Consider the following 25,099-nt stretch of genomic DNA (forward strand, 5'->3'; position numbering starts at 1 on the left):
ATCTGGATGTGAATCCCTGTAAACCACTGGCTCTAAATATGGAACTTCCTTCCTGTACTGGATGTGAATCCGTCTCTAAATATGGAGCTTCCTTCCTGTCTTCCTTCCTGTACAGGATGTGAAACAGCCTTGATCTGGATGTGAATCCCTGTCTCTAAATACGGAACTTCCTTCCTGTACAGGATGTGCGAAGGAGCTGATGGCACCATAACATTACACTAAACTGCTAAATAATGCAGGGTTTGCTTAACACTAGCACTTAAAAACACTAAACCTTTCCATCTCTAAACACCCACATACTTCAGGCGTGAAGATCGGAGGAGCAGAGAAAGAGAAAAAAAAAGGGAAAGATGGAAGACAGGAAAACAAGCTTTCTCAATCTGCTGTGACAAATAGGAGGCCAAGAGCCCCGGAAAAGAGAGAAAGCATCTATGAGAGATAACAGTTCCTCTCACTGGGGGAGATACAGGCTGCCAGGCAGACAGACAGACACAGGGAGACAGATAGAAGGGGGTGGGAGGGAGACAGATAGATAGAAGGGGTGGGAGGGAGAGAGATAGAGGGGGTGGGAGGGAGAGAGATAGAGGGGGTGGGAGGGAGAGAGATAGAGGGGGTGGGAGGGAGACAGATAGAGGGGGTGGGAGGGAGACAGATAGATAGAGGGGGTGGGAGGGAGAGAGATAGAGGGGGTGGGAGGGAGAGAGATAGAGGGGGTGGGAGGGAGAGAGATAGAGGGGGTGGGAGGGAGACAGATAGATAGAGGGGGTGGGAGGGAGACAGATAGATAGAGGGGGTGGGAGGGAGACAGATAGATAGAGGGGGTGGGAGGGAGAGAGATAGAGGGGGTGGGAGGGAGACAGATAGAGGGGGTGGGAGGGAGACAGATAGAAGGGGTGGGAGGGAGAGAGATAGAGGGGGTGGGAGGGAGAGAGATAGAGGGGGTGGGAGGGAGAGAGATAGAGGGGGTGGGAGGGAGAGAGATAGAAGGGGTGGGAGGGAGAGAGATAGAAGGGGTGGGAGGGAGACAGATAGATAGAGGGGGTGGGAGGGAGAGAGATAGAGGGGGTGGGAGGGAGACAGATAGAGGGGGTGGGAGGGAGAGAGATAGAGGGGGTGGGAGGGAGAGAGATAGAGGGGGTGGGAGGGAGACAGATAGATAGAGGGGGTGGGAGGGAGACAGATAGATAGAGGGGGTGGGAGGGAGACAGATAGAGGGGGTGGGAGGGAGAGAGATAGAGGGGGTGGGAGGGAGAGAGATAGAGGGGGTGGGAGGGAGAGAGATAGAGGGGGTGGGAGGGAGACAGATAGAGGGGGTGGGAGGGAGACAGATAGAGGGGGTGGGAGGGAGACAGATAGATAGAGGGGGTGGGAGGGAGAGAGATAGAGGGGGTGGGAGGGAGAGAGATAGAAGGGGTGGGAGGGAGAGAGATAGAAGGGGTGGGAGGGAGACAGATAGAGGGGGTGGGAGGGAGACAGATAGAGGGGGTGGGAGGGAGAGAGATAGAAGGGGTGGGAGGGAGAGAGATAGAGGGGGTGGGAGGGAGACAGATAGAGGGGGTGGGAGGGAGACAGATAGAGGGGGTGGGAGGGAGAGAGATAGAGGGGGTGGGAGGGAGACAGATAGAGGGGGTGGGAGGGAGACAGATAGAGGGGGTGGGAGGGAGAGAGACAGATAGAGGGGGTGGGAGGGAGACAGATAGATAGAGGGGGTGGGAGGGAGACAGATAGATAGAGGGGGTGGAGGGAGAGAGATAGATAGAGGGGGTGGGACGGAGAGAGATAGATAGAAGGGGTGGGAGGGTGAGAGATAGAGGGGGTGGGAGGGAGAGAGATAGATAGAGGGGGTGGGAGGGAGAGAGATAGATAGAGGGGGTGGGAGGGAGAGGGGGTGGGAGGGAGAGAGATAGATAGAGGGGGTGGGAGGGTGAGAGAGGGGGGGTGGGAGGGTGAGAGATAGATAGAGGGGGTGGGAGGGAGAGAGATAGATAGAGGGGGTGGGAGGGAGACAGATAGATAGAAGGGGTGGGAGGGAGAGAGATAGATAGAGGGGGTGGGAGGGAGAGAGCTAGATAGAGGGGGTGGGAGGGTGAGAGATAGAGACAGATACTGTAGAGAGAGAGAGAGAAAGAGAGGAGAGCGGGAGAGAGAGATACTGTAGAGATTGAGAGAGCGTAACGAGAAGGAGAGAGAGCCCATTGGTATTCTGAGCGGCACCCCGATGCAGTATCAAGTCTCTTCCAGCACCTCCTCCTCTATACAATAGACTAACAGCACCCCCAGCTGGCCGGTCTATGCTACAGCAGCCTGTGCGGTATCTGGGTCAGCTTTTATTTCACCACCAGTCTCTTGTCTGGCTGGGATCCACAGCAACATGGAGAGAAAAATAAATAAATACTACGGTGTATTTTTTATATTTGGAGGGAAGCGAGGACAAGGCTCTTTTTAAGTGGCCTGATTTGAGTTAGATGCATGTCCACGTTGGTTTCCCCCTGATACATGCACTAGTCACTACCGAGAAATCAGAGAGACAGAGAGACAGAGAGAGACAGAGACAGAGAGAGACAGAGACAGAGACAGAGACAGAGACAGACAGAGACAGACAGAGACAGACAGAGACAGACAGAGACAGAGAGAGAGAGACAGAGAGAGAGAGACAGAGAGAGACAGAGAGAGAGAGACAGAGAGAGAGAGAGACAGAGAGAGACAGAGAGAGAGAGAGAGAAGAGAGACAGAGACAGAGAGAGAGAGAGAGACAGAGAGAGAGAGAGAGAGAGAGACAGAGACAGAGACAGGGACAGAGAACTAAATAATACACAAATGTAAAACATTTAAATGCAGAATAGAATAAATTCCATCTGGAAATACATATGTTCTGCATTCAGACAACACACTAGGAGGAGAACAGGTTAAGTCGCAGCGCAGTCATTAAGATGCAAGTCCCATGCTCAAGGGCACAACGGCAGGAGACGGTACCTGGGGTCTGTTGAATAATAAAAAATAAAAAAATCACATAAAAATACTTTCTCACCTTTGACCTTGACATACTGCAACTCTGAGTTGACGCAGAGAGCCAGGTTGCTAGGCAGAGTCCAGGGGGTGGTTGTCCAGGCGATCAGACACACGTTTTCATCCTCCAGAAGAGGGAAGTTCACTATCACTGACGGATCCTGCACATCCTGGAGACATGGTGACAACGTGGAAATAAATCGGCATTGACCGACACAAAGACTGTTAGGCACTGAACATCAGATGCCAATTACCACGGCATGACTGGGTTCTGACAGAAAAGTCCTGGGCTATACCTCGACAGTCTCCATGAGTCCTGGGCTATACAGTCTCCATGAGTCCTGGGCTATACAGTCTCCATGAGTCCTGGGCTATACAGTCTCCATGAGTCCTGGGCTATACAGTCTCCATGAGTCCTGGGCTATACAGTCTCCATGAGTCCTGGGCTATACAGTCTCCATGAGTCCTGGGCTATACAGTCTCCATGAGTCCTGGGCTATACAGTCTCCATGAGTCCTGGGCTATACCTCGACAGTCTCCATGAGTCCTGGGCTATACCTCGACAGTCTCCATGAGTCCTGGGCTATACCTCGACAGTCTCCATGAGTCCTGGGCTATACCTCGACAGTCTCCATGAGTCCTGGGCTATACCTCGACAGCCAAACACATTAGTGGGTATATAGTGTAAAGCAGGGTTTTCCAACCCTGTTCCTGGAGAGATGCCCTCCTATAGGTTAACTCCAACCCTGTTCCTGGAGAGATACCCTCCTATAGGTTAACTCCAGCCCTGTTCCTGGAGAGATGCCCTCCTATAGGTTAACTCCAACCCTGTTCCTGGAGAGATGCCCTCCTATAGGTTAACTCCAACCCTGTTCCTGGAGAGCTAGCCTCCTATAGGTTAACTCCAACCCCGTTCCTGGAGAGATGCCCTCCTATAGGTTAACTCCAACCCTGTTCCTGGAGAGCTACCCTCCTATAGGTTAACTCCAACCCTGTTCCTGGAGAGATGCCCTCCTATAGGTTAACTCCAACCCTGTTCCTGGAGAGATGCCCTCCTATAGGTTAACTCCAACCCTGTTCCTGGAGAGCTACCCTCCTATAGGTCAACTCCAACCCTGTTCCTGGAGAGATGCCCTCCTATAGGTTAACTCCAACCCTGTTCCTGGAGAGATACCCTCCTATAGGTTAACTCCAACCCTGTTCCTGGAGAGATGCCCTCCTATAGGTTAACTCCAACCCTGTTCCTGGAGAGCTACCCTCCTATAGGTTAACTCCAACCCTGTTCCTGGAGAGCTACCCTCCTATAGGTCAACTCCAACCCTGTTCCTGGAGAGATGCCCTCCTATAGGTTAACTCCAACCCTGTTCCTGGAGAGATGCCCTCCTATAGGTTAACTCCAACCCTGTTCCTGGAGAGATGCCCTCCTATAGGTTAACTCCAACCCTGTTCCTGGAGAGATGCCCTCCTATAGGTTAACTCCAACCCTGTTCCTGGAGAGATGCCCTCCTATAGGTTAACTCCAACCCTGTTCCTGGAGAGCTACCCTCCTATAGGTCAACTCCAACCCTGTTCCTGGAGAGATGCCCTCCTATAGGTTAACTCCAACCCTGTTCCTGGAGAGATACCCTCCTATAGGTTAACTCCAACCCTGTTCCTGGAGAACTACCCTCCTATAGGTCAACTCCAACCCTGTTCCTGGAGAGATACCCCTCCTATAGGTTAACTCCAACCCTGTTCCTGGAGAGATGCCCTCCTATAGGTTAACTCCAACCCTGTTCCTGGAGAGCTACCCTCCTATAGGTTAACTCCAACCCTGTTCCTGGAGAGCTACCCTCCTATAGGTCAACTCCAACCCTGTTCCTGGAGAGATGCCCTCCTATAGGTCAACTCCAACCCTGTTCCTGGAGAGCTACCCTCCTATAGGTTAACTCCAACCCTGTTCCTGGAGAGCTACCCTCCTATAGGTTAACTCCAACCCTGTTCCTGGAGAGATGCCCTCCTATAGGTTAACTCCAACCCTGTTCCTGGAGAGATGCCCTCCTATAGGTTAACTCCAACCCTGTTCCTGGAGAGATGCCCTCCTATAGGTTAACTCCAACCCTGTTCCTGGAGAGATGCCCTCCTATAGGTTATAGCCTTGGCTAAAATGGTTAGAGTTAACAGAGTTGGACAGCCATGTTGTACTAGTGTGTTGTACCTTGTAGTTCTGGTTAGACTCGAAGTTGGACAGCGGCGTGTTACAGGCGGTAGAGAAGGGCATAACCTTTACCCCGCGGTACACCAGACCTTTATCGTACAGCTGCCTGAACACCCACCTGGGGAGGGGAACGGGGACGGGGGACAGAGAGGAATAACAGTAAAAAACACTGTTGAAATGTTGTGAGGAGTAACACAGTAAAACATTGTTTTCACTATTAAGCCAATATTTCACCCAAAACATCACCAAGACATTTATAAAGTACAGTGTCTTCAAAAAAAAAAAGTATTCATACCCCTTGACTTTTTCCACATTTTTGTTATTTTACAGCCTGAATTTAAAATGAATTCAATTTAAGATTGTGTCACTGGTCGTACACACAATACCCCATAATGTCAAAGTGTAATTATGGTTTTCAAAGTGTTTCCAAAAATCAATTTTTAAAAAATGAAAAAGCTGTTTTGAATAAATAAGTATTTTCAACCCCTTTGTTATGGTAAACCTAAACAAGTTCAGGAGTAAAAATGTACTTAACAAGTCACATTAATAAGTTGCATGGACTCACTCTGTGTACAATAACAGTGTTTAACATGATTTTTGAATGACTCATCTCTATCCCCCGCAAATTATCTGTAAAGGTCCCTCAGTCGAAGCAGTGAATTTCAAAAAACACATTCATCCATAAAGACCAGGGAGGTTTTCCAAAACCTCGCAAAGAAGGGCAGCTATTTCCCTTACCTAAGGGAATTGTTTAAAGGAATCCGAATGCTTCCCAGCCGAAACACTTCAGAAGAGTTTGTGCAAATATTATGACTACATTGTGTGGCAGGGTTTTTTTTTCTTCCAGCTGTTCGGGAACAACAAAAACAAGAAAAATTGTGGAGGCAAACTGAAGTTCGGAGCAGAAGTCTACGCCCATTCGTCTGTGATTGGTCAACGGTAGGGATTCTTCAATTTAAAAAAAAGTCTTTGTTGACGTTCATTTTTTATTATTTTTTTTTATATTGAAATATACGACACCATTCGTTAAAAATGTAAAATTGTACGACTAAGATCTCTTCGGCAAAAACAAAATAAATAAAATACGTCAAAATGAATGACAGATTGTTGTTGTTGTCGAGTCATCTTAGATTAATACTGACTATTTTGAGGTTCCTCCTCGTTGTTTCCTGCAGCTCTCGTGTCAAAACAGTAGTTGCCCGTCAGACATAATATCCAAGTGGACTTCCTCGGTCCCTAAATACTCTTCTTTAAACATTTTCCTGATGATTCTGTCGTTCTTCATCATCAGACATGATAATCTATTCAGCCATGGTCTCTAAATGTAACGAGAAGTTAAGCGAATTTAGGAGGAACATTAAGTTTTTATAACAAATTTGCCCTTAAGATGTTTTTTTTGTTTTTTTTTTGCAACTGTCAAATTAGATAAAAGGGTAACCTGAAGTGTGGCTTCATATTTAAGGGAAACTTAAGTGAAATATGCCTATTTTTTTTATATAAAGAAATCCCTTAAGGCAAACACTTAGGAAAAGCTTTATTAGAGATAAGACAAGTTTAAAGGGGAAAAGATAAGGGGGGGGGGGGGAATTAACTTACGGTGTTTTATGCAATCGGGCTTTGTTACTCACGACTCTACCGTCCATAGCCACTGTGACATCAAAGTAAATGCAACCGAAAATCACATCAAACACTTATATAAAAAAAAAAAAACTGTATCGTGCTCAAACTGAAGAAAAAAGTTCAACAGTAGGTTGAAAACAGTGTAAAAACATGCTAGTTGTTGTTTCAAAGTGTAACACAACGAAATAAACAGAGCTTTTGTAAGGTTGATTCATTAAAAAACATCCATATTTGAGCTTAAACCTCCCCCCCCCAAAAAAAAAACAGAATTAAAATGATGATTGTGCCTTTATACAATACATAGCCTACTACATATTATGCATTGGCAGAAAAAATAAACAGATTTAAAAATGTCTAGCCTATAATCCAAAAATTAAACACATTCTGGTTACTGGTTACCTTATGCTACGCTCCAACATGTGTAGTCTGGGAGAGAACGTATAGCCTTGGGCCATGCTGTTGGTTCATTGATTGTGCATGGGCGGCTTACAGTTAGCCTACAATTAGAGTGAAAATCCTACAGGCAAAATCCTAGAGGAAAACCTTGGTTCAGTCTGCTTTCCACCAGACACTGGGAGATGAATTTACCTTTCAGCAGGACAACAACCTAAAACACAAGGCCAAATCTACACTGGGGTTGCTTACCAAGAAGGGCCGACTTAAAACAACCAATTTGACAGAGCTTGAAGAACTTTGGGGAAAAAAATGATGGGCAATCCAGGTGTGGAGATTTACCCAGAAAGACTCAGAGCTGTAATCGCTGCCAACGGTGATTCTACAAAGTATTGACTCAGTGGTGTGAATATTACAGTTGAAGTCGGAAGTTTACATTCACTTAGGTTGGAGTCATTAAAACTTGTTTTTTCAACCACTCCACAAATTTCTTGTTAACAAACTATAGTTTTGCCAAGTCGGTTAGGACATCTACTTTGTGTATGACACAAGTAATTTTTCCAACAATTGTTTACAGACAGATTATTTCACTTATAAATCACTGTATGACAATTCCAGTGGGTCAAAAGTTTACATACACTAAGTTGACTGTGCCTTTAAACAGCTTGGAAAATTCCATATAATTATGTCATGGCTTTAGAAGCTTCTGATAGGCTAATTGACATCATTTGAGTCAATTGGAGGTGTACCTGTGGATGTATTTCAAGGCCGACCTTCAAACTCAGTGGCTCTTTGCATGACATCATGGGGAAATCAAAAGAAAATCAGCCAAGACCTCAGAAAAAAACATTGTAGACATTCGCAAGTCTGGTTCATCCTTAGGAGCAATTTCCAAACACCTGAAGGTACCACGTTCATCTGTACAAACAATAGTACACAAGTATAAACACCATGGGACCACGCAGCCGTCATACCGCTCAGGAAGGAGACGCGTTCTGTCTCCTAGAGATGAACGTACCTTGGTGCGAAAAGTGCAAATCAATCCCAGAACAGCAAAGGACCTTATGAAGATGCTGGAGGAAACAGGTACAAAAGTATCTATATCCACAGTAAAACGAGTCCTATATCGACATAATCTGAAAGGTTGCTCAGCAAGGAAGAAGCCACTGCTCCAAAACCGCCATAAAAAAGCCAGACTACGGTTTGCAACTGCACATAGGGACAGAGATCGTACTTTTTGGAGAAATGTCCTCTGGTCTGATGAAGGAAAATGATGTGGATATATTGAAGCAACATCTCAGGACATCAGTCAGGAAGTTAAAGCTTAATCGCAAATGGGTCTTCCAAATGGACAATGACCCCAAGCATACTTCCAAAGTTGTGGCAAAATGCCTTAAGGACAACAAAGTCAAGGTATTGGAGTGGCCATCACAAAGCCCTGACCTCAATCCTATAGACAATTTGTGGGCAGAACTGAAAAAGCGTGTGCGAGCAAGGAGGCCTACAAACCTGACTCACTTACACCAGCTCTGTCAGGAGGAATGGGCCAACATTCACCCAACTTATTGTGGGAAGCTTGTGGAAGGCTACACGAAAGGTTTGATCCAAGTTAAACAATTTAAAGGCAACGCTACCAAATACTAATTGAGTGTATGTAAACTTCTGACCCACTGGGAATGTGATGAAAGAAATAAAAGCTGAAATGAATCATTCTCTCTACTATTATTCTGACATTTCACATTCTTATAATAAAGTGGTGATCCTAACTGACCTATAAAACAGGGAATTTTTACAAGGATTAAATGTCAGGAATTGTGAAAAACTGAGTTTAAATGTATTTGGCTAAGGTGTATGTAAACTTCCTACTTCAACTGTATGTAAATTAGATATTTCTGTATTTCATTTTCAATAAATGTGCAAAAAACATGTTCTCACTTTGTCATTATAGGGTAATGTGGGTAGATGGGTGAGAAATGTTGATTTAATCCATTTTGAATTCAGGTTGTAACAACAAAATGTGGAATATATCAAGGGGTATAAATACTTTTTGAAGGCACTGGACAATGCAGTGTGCAAGGACATTATCTAAGACAAACCAGGGACAAACGTAGTGCTCTGTAGCTCAGTTTGTAGAGCATGTTAGGGCCAACTTTTTGTCTCGAAGGTCACATTGTTTTTTTTTTTAAATTCAACGGAGGGCCGCACAGATTTCTTTGGGGCCATTGTCAAAATAAATAAATAAATATATATATTTTTTAATCCACAGTGACTTAGTCACGCGTGTAATCAATCCCACTATCCTGACCCGCGAGCCCGTTCAACCCGGCCCGCGAGCCCGTTCAACCCGGCCCGAGTTTGTAGAAATTATAATATATATTTATGTATTCTGAAACTAGATAGAAATTATAATATATCTAGTTTCAGAATACATAAATAAATATATATTATAATTTCTACAAACTCGGGCCGGGTTGAACGGGCTCGCGGGCCATAGTTTGTCCAGCCGTTGTAGAGCGTGGCGCTTGCAACGCCAGGATAGTGGGATTGATTACGCGCGTGACTAAGTCACTGTGGATAAAAATCATCTTGTAAATGGCATATATTATATTCCATTCTCTAACAGGATTCAGCCAACTCACCAGACAGTCTCCATGAACCAGGGGTACAGAGTCTTGTAGTCGTTCTTGAAGTCAATCCACCGTCCCATCCTGGTTACGGAGTTCTGGTGGACGCACACAGACAACATTGATAAATACAGCCCCCTTGGGACAGACTGTCATGACACCTGATAAATACAGCCCCCTTGGGACAGACTGTCATGACTCCTGGTAAATACAGCCCCCTTGGGACAGACTGTCATGACTCCTGATAAATACAGCCCCCTTGGGACAGACTGTCATGACTCCTGATAAGTACAGCCCCCTTGGGACAGACTGTCATGACTCCTGATAAATACAGCCCCCTTGGGACAGACTGTCATGACTCCTGGTAAATACAGCCCCCTTGGGACAGACTGTAATAACAGTGTGCACTAAACCAGAGCATAATGTTATCAGCAGTAATCAAAACTGTATTGGGACTGAAAAACTATTGTGGAATACAGTTATGGAACAGTTACGGAACACTTGAGGAATATCTCAAATGCGAATAATCAGGATTCAAGTGTAATTACATAGTACACCAGCCCTATATAATTACAGTGTACATGTCCCAGCCCATCAGGTACGACACCAGCCCTATATAATTACAGTGTAATTACATAGTACACCAGCCCTATATAATTACAGTGTACATGTCCCAGCCCATCAGGCGGTACCAGCCCTATATAATTCAGTGTAATTACATAGTGTAACCGCCCTATATAATTAGTGTAATTACATAGTGTACAGCCCTATATAATTACAGTCTAATTACATAGTGTACCAGCCCTATATAATTACAGTGTAATTACATAGTACACCAGCCCTATATAATTACAGTGTAATTACATAGTGTACCAGCCCTATATAATTATAGTGTAATTACATAGTATACCAGCCCTATATAATTATAGTGTAATTACATAGTATACCAGCCCTATATAATTATAGTGTAATTACATAGTGTAACCGCCCTATATAATTAGTGTAATTACATAGTGTACAGCCCTATATAATTACAGTCTAATTACATAGTGTACAGCCCTATATAATTACAGTCTAATTACATAGTGTACCAGCCCTATATAATTATAGTGTAATTACATAGTATACCAGCCCTATATAATTACAGTGTAATTACATAGTATACCAGCCCTATATAATTATAGTGTAATTACATAGTATACCAGCCCTATATAATTATAGTGTAATTACATAGTATACCAGCATTATATATAGTATTCGTATGGTTGTTTGCGCACCTCCCATTCGTTAGCGTATCTCATGACGATCATCCTGCATTGCCTGTTGTACTCAGCAATCCCCATCTTGGCCACATCGTCCGGTCCCTTGATGTCCAGGGTCTTATCGATCTCATACTCCGTGGCGGCCGGGTAGCATGGGGGCAACGGGCGAAACACAGAGAAGTAGCATTAGGGGGTTAATCAATCTGTAATGGTACAGAAACACAGAGAAGTAGCATTAGGGGGTTAATCAATCTGTAATGGTACAGAAACACAGAGAAGTAGCATTAGGGGGTTAATCAATCTGTAATGGTATAGAAACACAGAGGGAGCATTATGGGTAAATTGGCTGTTTTACAAACGGTAGCCTACCACATGGGACTTCATAATGTATTGCGGGCCGACACTGTATAGCCTAGACTGCTATTCTATGGGGATAGGGAGGGCAGCAATTTTTGTTGGTCTCGCCAAGCGCAGCATATCAGCCAGGACCGAGTCTGATCAGCGTTGATTAGTCTATAAACTATTATTTACTAGCAGGCAATGAAAATGTGCAATGTATAAAAGAAAGTCCACAAATACACAACAACAACTAAAAATTACAAAAATGCCATATCACTCTACACCCCCACTCAGCTAGCGGTTAGCCTCTCCAGCATCACTCTACACCCCCACTCAGCTAGCGGTTAGCCTCTCCAGCATCACTCTACACCCCCACTCAGCTAGCGGTTAGCCTCTCCAGCATCACTCTACACCCCCACTCAGCTAGCGGTTAGCCTCTCCAGCATCACTCTACACCCCCACTCAGCTAGCGGTTAGCCTCTCCAGCATCACTCTACACCCCCACTCAGCTAGCGGTTAGCCTCTCCAGCATCACTCTACACCCCCACTCAGCTAGCGGTTAGCCTCTCCAGCATCACTCTACACCGCCACTCAGCTAGCGGTTAGCCTCTCCAGCATCACTCTACACCCCCACTCAGCTAGCGGTTAGCCTCTCCAGCATCACTCTACACCCCCACTCAGCTAGCGGTTAGCCTCTCCAGCATCACTCTACACCCCCACTCAGCTAGCGGTTAGCCTCTCCAGCATCACTCTACACCCCCACTCAGCTAGCGGTTAGCCTCTCCAGCATCACTCTACACCCCCACTCAGCTAGCGGTTAGCCTCTCCAGCATCACTCTACACCCCCACTCAGCTAGCGGTTAGCCTCTCCAGCATCAATCTACACCCCCACTCAGCTAGCGGTTAGCCTCTCCAGCATCACTCTACACCCCCACTCATCTAGCGGTTAGCCTCTCCAGCATCACTCTACACCCCCACTCAGCTAGCGGTTAGCCTCTCCAGCATCACTCTACACCCCCACTCAGCTAGCGGTTAGCCTCTCCAGCATCAATCTACACCCCCACTCAGCTAGCGGTTAGCCTCTCCAGCATCACTCTACACCCCCACTCAGCTAGCGGTTAGCCTCTCCAGCATCACTCTACACCCCCACTCATCTAGCGGTTAGCCTCTCCAGCATCACTCTACACCCCCACTCAGCTAGCGGTTAGCCTCTCCAGCATCACTCTACACCCCCACTCATCTAGCGGTTAGCCTCTCCAGCATCACTCTACACCTCCACTCATCTAGCGGTTAGCCTCTCCAGCATCACTCTACACCCCCACTCATCTAGCGGTTAGCCTCTCCAGCATCACTCTACACCCCCACTCATCTAGCGGTTAGCTCCACCAGCATCACTCTACACCCCCACTCATCAGGCGGTTAGCCTCTCCAGCATCACTTTCTCAGCAAGCGGTTAGCTCCACCAGCATCAATCTACACCCCCACTCATCTAGCGGTTAGCCTCTCCAGCATCACTCTACACCCCCACTCATCTAGCGGTTAGCTCCTCCAGCATCACTCTACACCCCCACTCATCGAGCGGTTAGCTCCTCCAGCATCACTCTACACCCCCACTCATCGAGCAGTTAGCCTCTCCAGCATCACTCTACACCCCCACTCATCTAGCGGTTAGCCTCTCCAGCATCACTTTCTCAGCAAGCGGTTAGCTCCACCAGCATCACTCTACACCCCCACTCATCGAGCGGTTAGCCTCTCCAGCATCACTCTACACCCCCACTCATCGAGCGGTTAGCCTCTCCAGCATCACTATACACCCCCACTCATCGAGCGGTTAGCCTCTCCAGCATCACTTTCTCAGCAAGCGGTTAGCTCCACCAGCATCAATCTACACCCCCACTCATCTAGCGGTTAGCCTCTCCAGCATCACTCTACACCCCCACTCATCTAGCGGTTAGCCTCTCCAGCATCACTTTCTCAGCAAGCGGTTAGCTCCACCAGCATCAATCTACACCCCCACTCATCTAGCGGTTAGCTCCTCCAGCATCACTCTACACCCCCACTCATCTAGCGGTTAGCTCCACCAGCATCACTCTACACCCCCACTCATCTAGCGGTTAGCTCCTCCAGCATCACTTTCTCAGCAAGCGGTTAGCTCCACCAGCATCAATCTACACCCCCACTCATCTAGCGGTTAGCTCCACCAGCATCAATCTACACTCCCACTCAGCTAGCGGTTAGCTCCTCCAGCATCACTCTACACCCCCACTCATCTAGCGGTTAGCTCCACCAGCATCACTCTACACCCCCACTCATCTAGCGGTTAGCTCCTCCAGCATCACTCTACACCCCCACTCATCTAGCGGTTAGCTCCACCAGCATCACTCTACACCCCCACTCATCTAGCGGTTAGCTCCTCCAGCATCACTCTACACCCCCACTCAGCTAGCGGTTAGCTCCTCCAGCATCACTCTACACCCCCACTCAGCTAGCGGTTAGCTCCTCCAGCATCACTCTACACCCCCACTCAGCTAGCGGTTAGCTCCTCCAGCATCAAAGGACAGTCGGAAGGAGGAGGAGATGTAGAAAGTTAAATAGTAATCATTAGTAAACACTCCCGAATATTAGGTCAAGTTTATCTACATGAAAATAAAGTTAACCATCAAAACCGTTGAAATAGCCCTGCATTCATATCAACATTTTTACATGTTTTGTTATTTTATTTTCAGGACAGTCTTCATCTATAACCGTCAGCAACACGGTTATTCAATTACCGTCACAGCCCTGGCCACAAGTACAGTATCGCAAAGACACGCTCACCACAGGCAGGCCGTGACAGTCCCAACCGAACCGGCGGTCCACGTGGAAGCCGCTCTGGTGGGCGAAGCGAGTCACGATGTCTTTGATGGTCCCTGCCAGGATGTGACCGTAGTGGGGGAGACCTGTGGCGAACGGAGGCCCGTCATAGAACGTGTACCTGGAGAAGAATTTACACATCATTCATAAAAACGGATTCATCCTTTTTCTGTTGTTGTTGTTGTGTTACTTACATATTGGACTTAGTGATGTGTGGTTTCATGCACTCACTGCCCTACTATTCTGCATGTGTAAAAAGTTGAACTATAGACAGACATTATGTGAACACGGTTTAATATTTGACTAAACAATGGTTAGAGGAATTCTGTCTACAATACTCCTTCGATGTGGAAACTGTCCGTTACTGTTTGGCAGTCAGGAATGACTCGACTGGTTCAGATCTTGGCCAGGTCGCAATATTAAATGAGAACTTGTTCTCAACTTGCCTACCTGGTTAATAAATAAAAAGGTGAAATAAAGGTGGCATGGTCCTTGTACTTACTTGGGCCTGTTCTTGGACTGTTTGAGACACTCCTGGAAGCAGTCCTTGTCCTTCCACAGCTGCAGGATCCTCTTCTCCTCAGAAGGGAAGTGGATGGATTCAGGAACTGGCTCCACCATGATCACTGAGTGATAGAAACACATCATGGTTAGTTGACTATTGGAGGGAAAGTGAATGGCAACCAATGATGATGTTAGACAACTCAACATTCTATAAATTCAAAACAAACATAACGTTAGCTAAGTAGCAATTATCCTTTCAGTAACGTTAGTTGGTTTCATACGCATGTTGGATAATTCAGTTAACTGGGTTTATAACTGGCTAGTATCGATGTTGAATAAATCTAGTTATAAATTATGAATAAATGGATGCTAGTAAGGACGTATCCTTGCTGTGCACATGCAAGTGGGCTGGTTAGCTTAGCCGGCTAGCTCGCTAAGTACTTTTGACTACTCCGTGACACTGTACCCTCACGTTAGCATTCATATGGACGCATATTGCATCAACGGTAGGTAAATATAGTTTAATTGTACAACAGTTCAACATAACAATATTTAAATTCCCATTCAAGTAAACTCACATGTCTTTCTTTCCCCGGCTACCAACTTAGACGAACTGATGACAGGGAACTGATGCAATCAGAGGGAAAGCGGAAGCGGAAATGATGCATCACACCGACAGTAGCTGTGTTCGAATACTAACACAAACCTCGCTGTTTGTGACGTGTTTGAGTATTGTAGTGTGGATATAGTGGATATAGTTAGTTAGGATATAGTTAGTTAGGATATAGTGGATATAGTTAGTTAGGATATAGTGGATATAGTTAGTTAGGATATAGTGGATATAGTTAGTTAGGATATAGTTAGTTAGGATATAGTGGATATAGTTAGTTAGGATATAGTTAGGATATAGTTAGTTAGGATATAGTTAGTTAGGATATAGTGGATGTAGTTAGTTAGGATATAGTTAGTTAGGATATAGTGGATATAGTTAGTTAGGATATAGTGGATATAGTTAGTTAGGATATAGTGGATATAGTTAGTTAGGATATAGTTAGTTAGGATATAGTGGATATAGTTAGTTAGGATATAGTTAGTTAGGATATAGTGGATATAGTTAGTTAGGATATAGTGGATATAGTTAGTTAGGATATAGTTAGTTAGGATATAGTGGATATAGTTAGTTAGGATATAGTTAGTTAGGATTTCGTGGATATAGTTAGTTAGGATATAGTGGATATAGTTAGTTAGGATATAGTGGATATAGTTAGTTAGGATATTTTATTTTATTTATTTCACCTTTATTTAACCAGGTAGGCAAGTTGAGAACAAGTTCTCATTTACAATTGCGACCTGGCCAAGATAAAGCAAAGCAGTTCGACAACATACAACAACACAGAGTTACACATGGAGTAAAACAAATATACAGTCAATAATACAGTAGAAAAATAAGTCTATATACAATGTGAGCAAATGAGGTGAGATAAGGGAGGTAAAGGCAAAAAAAGTCCATGGTGGCAAAGTAAATACAATATAGCAAGTAAAACACTGGAATGGTAGATTTGTAGTAAAAGAAAGTGCAAAGTAGAAATAGAGATAATGGGGTGCAAAAGAGCAAAATAAAATAAATAAATACAGTAGGGGAAGAGGGTAGTTGTTTGGGCTAAATTATAGATGGGATATGTACAGGTGCAGTGATCTGTGAGCTGCTCTGACAGCTGGTGCTTAAAGCTAGTGAGGGAGATAAGTGTTTCCAGTTTCAGAGATTTTTGTAGTTCGTTCCAGTCATTGGCAGCAGAGAACTGGAAAGAGAGACGGCCAAAGGAGGAATTGGCTTTGGGGGTGACCAGAGAGATATACCTGCTGGAGCGCGTGCTACAGGTGGGTGCTGCTATGGTGACCAGTGAGCGGAGATAAGGGGGGACTTTACCTAGCAGGGTCTTGTAGATGACCTGGAGCCAGTGGGTTTGGCGACGATTATGAAGCGAAGGCCAGCCAACGAGAGCGTACAGGTCGCAGTGGTGGGTAGTATATGGGGCTTTGGTGACAAAACGGATGGCACTGTGATAGACTGCATCCAATTTATTGAGTAGGGTATTGGAGGCTATTTTGTAAATGACGTCGCCAAAGTCGAGGATCGGTAGGATGGTCAAATTTACGAGGGTATGTTTGGCAGCATGAGTGAAGGATGCTTTGTTGCGAAATAGGAAGCCAATTCTTGATTTAACTTTGGATTGGAGATGTTTGATGTGAGTCTGGAAGGAGAGTTTACAGTCTAACCAGACACCTAGGTATTTGTAGTTGTCCACATATTCTAAGTCAGAACCGTCCAGAGTAGTGATGCAGGACAGGCGGGCAGGGGCAGGCAGCGATCGGTTGAAGAGCATGCATTTAGTTTTACTTGTATTTAGGAGCAGTTGGAGGCCACGGAAGGAGAGTTGTATGGCATTGAAGCTTGTCTGGAGGGTTGTTAACACAGTATCCAAAGAAGGGCCAGAAGTATACAGAATGGTGTCATCTGCGTAGAGGTGGATCAGAGACTCACCAGCAGCAAGAGCGACATCATTGATGTATACAGAGAAAAGAGTTGGCCCAAGAATTGAACCCTGTGGCACCCCCATAGAGACTGCCAGAGGTACGGACAACAGGCCCTCCGATTTGACACACTGAACTCTATCAGAGAAGTAGTTGGTGAACCAGGCGATGCAATCATTAGAGAAACCAAGGCTATTGAGCCTGCCGATGAGGATGTGGTGATTGACAGAGTCGAAAGCTTTGGCCGGGTCAATGAAAACGGCAGCACAGTATTGTTTCTTATCGATGGCGATTACGATATCGTTTAGGACCTTGAGCGTGGCTGATATAATGGATATAGTTAGTTAGGATATAGTGGATATAGTTAGTTAGGATATAGTTAGGATATAGTTAGTTAGGATATAATGGATATAGTTAGTTAGGATATAGTTAGTTAGGATATAATGTATATAGTTAGTTAGGATATAGTGGATATAGTTAGTTAGGATATAGTTAGTTAGGATATAATGTATATAGTTAGTTAGGATATAGTGGATATAGTTAGTTAGGATATAGTTAGTTAGGATATAGTTAGTTAGGATATAATGGATATAGTTAGTTAGGATATAGTGGATATAGTTAGTTAGGATATAATTAGTTAGGATATAATGTATATAGTTAGTTAGGATATAGTTAGGATATAGTGGATATAGTTAGTTAGGATATAGTGGATATAGTTAGTTAGGATATAATGGATATAGTTAGTTAGGATATAATTAGTTAGGATATAGTTAGTTAGGATATAATGGATATAGTTAGTTAGGATATAGTGGATATAGTTAGGATATAATTAGTTAGGATATAATGTATATAGTTAGTTAGGATATAGTTAGGATATAGTGGATATAGTTAGTTAGGATATAGTGGATATAGTTAGTTAGGATATAATGGATATAGTTAGTTAGGATATAATTAGTTAGGATATAGTTAGTTAGGATATAATGGATATAGTTAGTTAGGATATAGTGGATATAGTTAGTTAGGATTAGTGGATATAGTTAGTTAGAATATAGTGGATATAGTTAGTTAGGATATAATGGATATAGTTAGTTAGGATATAGTGGATATAGTTAGTTAGGATATAGTGGATATAGTTAGTTAGGATATAGTGGATATAGTTAGTTAGGATATAGTGGATATAGTTAGTTAGGATATAGTTAGGATATAGTTAGGATATAGTTAGTTAGGATATAATGGATATAGTTAGTTAGGATATAGTTAGTTAAGATATAGTTAGGATATAGTTAGTTAGGATATAATGGATATAGTTAGGATATAGTGAGTTAGGATATAGTGGATATGGTGAGTTAGGATATAGTTAGGATATAGTTAGTTAGGATATAGTGGATATAGTTAGTTAGTATATAGTGGATATAGTTAGTTAGGATATAGTGGATATAGTTAGTTAGGATATAGTGGATATAGTTAGTTAGGATATAGTGGATATAGTTAGTTAGGATATAGTTAGTTAGGATATAGTTAGTTAGGAAATAGTGGATATAGTTAGTTAGTATATAGTGGATATAGTTAGTTAGGATATAGTGGATATAGTTAGTTAGGATATAGTGGATATAGTTAGTTATGATATAGTGGATATAGTTAGTTAGGATATAATGGATATAGTTAGTTAGGATATAGTTAGTTAAGATATAGTTAGGATATAGTTAGTTAGGATATAATGGATATAGTTAGGATATAGTGGATATAGTTAGTTAGGATATAGTTAGGATATAATGATATAGTTAGTTAGGATATAGTTAGTTAGTATATAGTGGATATAGTTAGTTAGTATATAGTGGATATAGTTAGTTAGGATATAATTAGTTAGGATATAGTGGATATAGTTATTTAGGATATAGTTAGTTAGGATATAGTGGATATAGTTAGTTAGGTTATAGTGGATATAGTTAGTTAGGATATAATGGATATAGTTAGTTAGTATATAGTGGATATAGTTAGTTAGGATATAGTGGATATAGTTAGTTAGTATATAGTGGATGTAGTTAGTTAGGATATAGTTAGTTAGTATATAGTGGATATAGTTAGCTAGGATATAGTGGATATAGTTAGTTAGGATATAGTTAGTTAGGATATAGTTAGTTAGGAAATAGTGGATATAGTTAGTTAGTATATAGTGGATATAGTTAGTTAGGATATAGTGGATATAGTTAGTTAGGATATAGTGGATATAGTTAGTTATGATATAGTGGATATAGTTAGTTAGGATATAATGGATATAGTTAGTTAGGATATAGTTAGTTAAGATATAGTTAGGATATAGTTAGTTAGGATATAATGGATATAGTTAGGATATAGTGGATATAGTTAGTTAGGATATAGTTAGGATATAATGATATAGTTAGTTAGGATATAGTTAGTTAGTATATAGTGGATATAGTTAGTTAGTATATAGTGGATATAGTTAGTTAGGATATAATTAGTTAGGATATAGTGGATATAGTTATTTAGGATATAGTTAGTTAGGATATAGTGGATATAGTTAGTTAGGTTATAGTGGATATAGTTAGTTAGGATATAATGGATATAGTTAGTTAGTATATAGTGGATATAGTTAGTTAGGATATAGTGGATATAGTTAGTTAGTATATAGTGGATGTAGTTAGTTAGGATATAGTTAGTTAGTATATAGTGGATATAGTTAGCTAGGATATAGTGGATATAGTTAGTTAGAATATAGTGGATATAGTTAGTTAGGATATAGTTAGTTAAGATATAGTGGATATAGTTAGTTAGGATACAGTGGATATAGTTAGTTAGGATATAGTTAGTTAGGATATAGTGGATATAGTTAGTTAGGATATAATGGATATAGTTAGTTAGGATATAGTGTATATAGTTAGTTAGGATATAGTGGATATAGTTAGTTAGGATATAGTGAGTTAGGATATAGTGGATATAGTTAGTTAGGATATAGTGGATATAGTTAGTTAGGATATAGTTAGGATATAGTTAATTAGGATATAGTGGATATAGTTAGTTAGGATATAGTGGATATAGTTAGTTAGGATATAGTTAGTTAATACCTGCATTCTGTTTTGTATGATGTAAGAATGTAAATTGTTGATGTCTATTTGAATTAAAATATATATATATAATACATTTAAAGTTTGTATGCCAAAAGTTCCCGGATGTCGTACTAAATTCTGAAAAATATGACGTAAACACGCAGAGGACAGTATTTCCGTACTTTAGGGCCCATAATGCAACTCTTCAGGAAATGGGCGTGGCTTCACATCTTTTCCAGATTTGAAGAAAATGACGGGAAATATCCAGCCGAAGTACAACGACAGCGGAAACAAATTCATTACTTTAAACTAATTATGACGAATGTTAACCTGTTGAGGACAGACGTTGCGCTAGCGGAACCCCAACAATGCACTTTTAAGAATAAAAAAAAAGAAAAATGTCCAGGATCCAGTTGCAGAGGGAGGTGTTTAGTCCCAGGGTCCATAGCTTATTGATGAGCTTTGAGAGCACTATGGTGTTGAACGCTGAGCTGTAGTCAATGAATAGCATTCTCACATTCCTTGTGTTTTATGTTGTTTCTATGTAGCGTTTTATGTTGTTTACTATGTAGTGTTTTATGTTTACTATGTAGTGTTTTATGTTGTTTACTACATAGTGTTTTATGTTTACTATGTAGTGTTTTATGTTGTTTACTACGTAGTGTTTTATGTTGTTTACTACGTAGTGTTTTATGTTGTTTATTATGTAGTGTTGTTGTTTACTACGTAGTGTTTTATGTTGTTTATTATGTAGTGTTGTTGTTTACTACGTAGTGTTTTATGTTGTTTACTACGTAGTGTTTTATAAATCCAGAAAATCCCAGACTTTGATGACTAAATCTGCCCACGAAGGACCGCCACGCCACCTTCCTGTTCAAGTGAGCACAGCACAAGGTGACTCCAAAAATGTATTGTTTGCTGCTGCATAAATGATGTAATATACCAGGGAGATATGTATGCTGTAGCTAACAAAGTAATACTAAGTATGGTGTGTAGTAAGCTGTTAGTAGCCCATGTGCCTCAACCTAATAATTTGGTCTATTTTCACCTCTTAATTTCCGCTGTTCTGATTTGGTGGTGCACATGTAGCCTATAACTTGTTTCTGAGATATGTAATCATTGAATATTGTAAGAGCTTTCATTGTCTGCTTATATGCCCCCTTTATTAATCCTACGGTTCTGACTTGGTGTATAGGGAGAACACTGTAAAAACACCCCATGCTCTGAATTCTGTCGCTGTACATTTCAAAAGTGCTCAACAAATAGTTATGACTACGTCCATCCTACCTTGGTCATTGTCTTAATCGAAATTATGGATTGCCTCTTTTCCGCTTGTCGTCCACTTATGCCAGGGCTGACCAACCCTCTTCCTGGAGATCTACCGTCCTGTAGATTTACAGTCCAACCCTCTTCTTGGAGATCTACTGTCCTGTAGATTTTCAGTCCAACCCTAATTTAACACACCTGATTCTACTTATTAGCTGCTCAACAAGACCTTAACTAGCTGAATCAGATACGCTAAATTAGGGTTGGACTGAAAACCCAAAGGACGGTAGATCTCCAGGAAGAGGGTTGGACTGAAAACCTACAGGACAGTAGATCTCCAGGAAGAGGGTTGGACTGAAAACCTACAGGACATTAGATCTCCAGGAAGAGGGTTGGACTGAAAACCTACAGGACGGTAGATCTCCAGGAAGAGGGTTGGACTGAAAACCTACAGGACAGTAGATCTCCAGGAAGAGGGTTGGACTGAAAACCTACAGGAAGGTAGATCTCCAGGAAGAGGGTTGGACTGTAAACCTACAGGACAGTAGATCTCCAGGAAGAGGGTTGGACTGAAAACCTACAGGACAGTAGATCTCCAGGAAGAGGGTTGGACTGAAAACCTACAGGACAGTAGATCTCCAGGAAGAGGGTTGGACTGAAAACCTACAGGACAGTAGATCTCCAGGAAGAGGGTTGGACTGTAAACCTACAGGACAGTAGATCTCCAGGAAGAGGGTTGGACTGAAAACCTACAGGACAGTAGATCTCCAGGAAGAGGGTTGGGCAGCTCTGCCTTATTCCATAGTTTGTACATCTCAACTGTCAGTAGAAACCACATATGTTTAAGCAAGTCAGCCATTTTTAAAATGTTATATAAAGGCAGTAAATAAGGCTGAATGAACTGCTTCGCTGCCAGACAGCCAGGTGTAGCAGTGGTAAGGTGTTGGGACAGCTTTCTATAGGCCCTAACAGTTAGTTGGCACCGTTTGTTCCCGTTATAGTGCAATTCATTTTTTTTTTTTGCCCCAAGATTTACACGCTAAAAATCCCCACTGCATACAGTACATTAAAATACCAAGGAAAGTGTGTTGCTAGCACCATCCAAATTTGATTTACACACTTTCCACACGTTTAAATCAAATTTGGATGGTGCTAAAGAGACACATGTATTCCTTGGTATTTTAATGACCACTGTGTGACAACAGTGGTACTATACAGAGAAAATATGTTTGCCTAGGAATAGAGAAGTGAAGTCCTGTCATCTTTTCCCTGTATATTGTAACACTGTTCTCACGGTCTTAACATTGTAAACATTTCCTCTAGTCAGTTTAGCCAATAGCCAGGGTCTGGTGGTCAGTCTGAGACACCAGTACTGTTGACGGTATCCTGTTGTCTGTCACAATAGACACCAGTCCTGTTGACGGTATCCTGTTGTCTGTCACAATAGACACCAGTCCTGTGACAAGACTCATAATCCACAGCTCGTCCGCTACCCCATGACCCTCCTAGCTAGCTTCTAGCCCCATGACCCTCCTAGTTAGCTTCTAACCCCATGACCCCCCTAGCTAGCTTCTAACCCCATGACCCCCCTAGTTAGCTTCTATAACCCCATGACCCTCCTAGCTAGCTTCTAACCCCATGACCCTCCTAGCTAGCTTCTAACCCCATGACCCTCCTAGCTAGCTTCTAACCCCATGACCCTCCTAGCTAGCTTCTAACCCCATGACCCCCCTAGTTAGCTTCTAACCCCATGACCCTCCTAGCTAGCTTCTAACCCCATGACCCTCCTAGCTAGCTTCTAACCCCATGACCCCCCTAGCTAGCTTCTAACCCCATGACCCCCCTAGTTAGCTTCTAGCCCCATGACCCTCCTAGCTTAGCTTCTAAGCCCCATGACCCTCCTAGCTAGCTTCTAACCCCATGACCCTCCTAGCTAGCTTCTAACCCCATGACCCTCCTAGCTAGCTTCTAACCCCATGACCCTCCTAGCTAGCTTCTAACCCCATGACCCTCCTAGCTAGCTTCTAGCCCCATGACCCTCCTAGCTAGCTTCTAACCCCATGACCCCCCTAGTTAGCTTCTAACCCCATGACCCTCCTAGCTAGCTTCTAACCCCATGACCCTCCTAGCTAGCTTCTAACCCCATGACCCTCCTAGCTAGCTTCTAACCCCATGACCCCCCTAGCTAGCTTCTAACCCCATGACCCCCCTAGTTAGCTTCTAGCCCCATGACCCCCCTAGTTAGCTTCTAGCCCCATGACCCTCCTAGCTAGCTTCTAACCCCATGACCCCCCTAGCTAGCTTCTAGCCCCATGACCCTCCTAGCTAGCTTCTAACCCCATGACCCTCCTAGCTAGCTTCTAACCCCATGACCCTCCTAGCTAGCTTCTAACCCCATGACCCTCCTAGCTAGCTTCTAACCCCATGACCCTCCTAGCTAGCTTCTAACCCCATGACCCTCCTAGCTAGCTTCTAACCCCATGACCCTCCTAGCTAGCTTCTAACCCCATGACCCTCCTAGCTAGCTTCTAACCCCATGACCCTCCTAGCTAGCTTCTAACCCCATGACCCTCCTAGCTAGCTTCTAACCCCATGACCCTCCTAGCTAGCTTCTAACCCCATGACCCTCCTAGCTAGCTTCTAACCCCATGACCCTCCTAGCTAGCTTCTAACCCCATGACCCTCCTAGCTAGCTTCTAACCCCATGACCCTCCTAGCTAGCTTCTAACCCCATGACCCTCCTAGCTAGCTTCTAACCCCATGACCCTCCTAGCTAGCTTCTAACCCCATGACCCTCCTAGCTAGCTTCTAACCCCATGACCCTCCTAGCTAGCTTCTAACCCCATGACCCTCCTAGCTAGTGTCTCATACTCCACAATTCATCCCAATCCATGTTATCCTTCTGCAAATAAACTTTGGACATCCCTTTAAAAGGTGCAATCTGCAGTTCAGACAAAGCGTTCAACCATCCAGCTGGATGGTGTTGGGGAAATGGAACCACAGAAATTCCTAGACAGAGCTATGGCTGCATGGAATGACCATCCATGGTATTCAAATTATAACATTAGCCATGTTTTGAAGCTATACGGTGTTTGTTTACAATTACATTGTTTACAATCGATTAAAACATTTTGGGGTTCTGATGGGGTTACGACAGTTGAACTACTCTCAGATATTTAAGTTATATTCTTCAAGAATCAATGGCTATATATATATATATATATAGCTATAGATCATGAATTTAAAGTCCAATCACAGATCGACTCTTTAAAAGACTAGTGCCAATGTATAGCTCTGGTCATGTCCAAGCTGAAGGATGCCATAGTGTTGTTGGAAATGACAACCATGGTGAAATAGGAGATCTAGGACAACTGGCTATTTTAGGAAATATAACATGAACAGTCAACCTTGTAAATATTAAAGGGATAGACCACTAAA

The 25,099-nt window shown here is 43.2% G+C and overlaps 1 protein-coding gene across 1 annotated transcript in view; it reads right to left on the reverse strand.

Annotated features, from left to right (window-relative positions):
• Nucleotides 1–15,499, reverse strand: part of iars1 (isoleucyl-tRNA synthetase 1) — a 147,415-nt gene extending 131,916 nt beyond the window's left edge. The window contains exons 1-7 of the mRNA XM_082967730.1: nucleotides 15,377–15,499; nucleotides 14,797–14,920; nucleotides 14,258–14,415; nucleotides 11,118–11,236; nucleotides 9,856–9,938; nucleotides 5,204–5,321; nucleotides 3,029–3,176 (exon numbers count right to left, since the gene is read on the reverse strand). Coding sequence (XP_082823856.1) covers nucleotides 3,029–3,176; nucleotides 5,204–5,321; nucleotides 9,856–9,938; nucleotides 11,118–11,236; nucleotides 14,258–14,415; nucleotides 14,797–14,915 — 745 coding nt within the window. The 5' untranslated portion in view covers nucleotides 14,916–14,920; nucleotides 15,377–15,499. The remainder of the gene's footprint in view (nucleotides 1–3,028; nucleotides 3,177–5,203; nucleotides 5,322–9,855; nucleotides 9,939–11,117; nucleotides 11,237–14,257; nucleotides 14,416–14,796; nucleotides 14,921–15,376) is intronic.
• Nucleotides 15,500–25,099: the final 9,600 nt, after the last annotated feature.

Source organism: Salmo salar, chromosome 22 (assembly GCF_965601325.2).
Source record: "Salmo salar chromosome 22, fSalSal1, whole genome shotgun sequence".
Taxonomy (NCBI): Eukaryota; Metazoa; Chordata; class Actinopteri; order Salmoniformes; family Salmonidae; genus Salmo; species Salmo salar.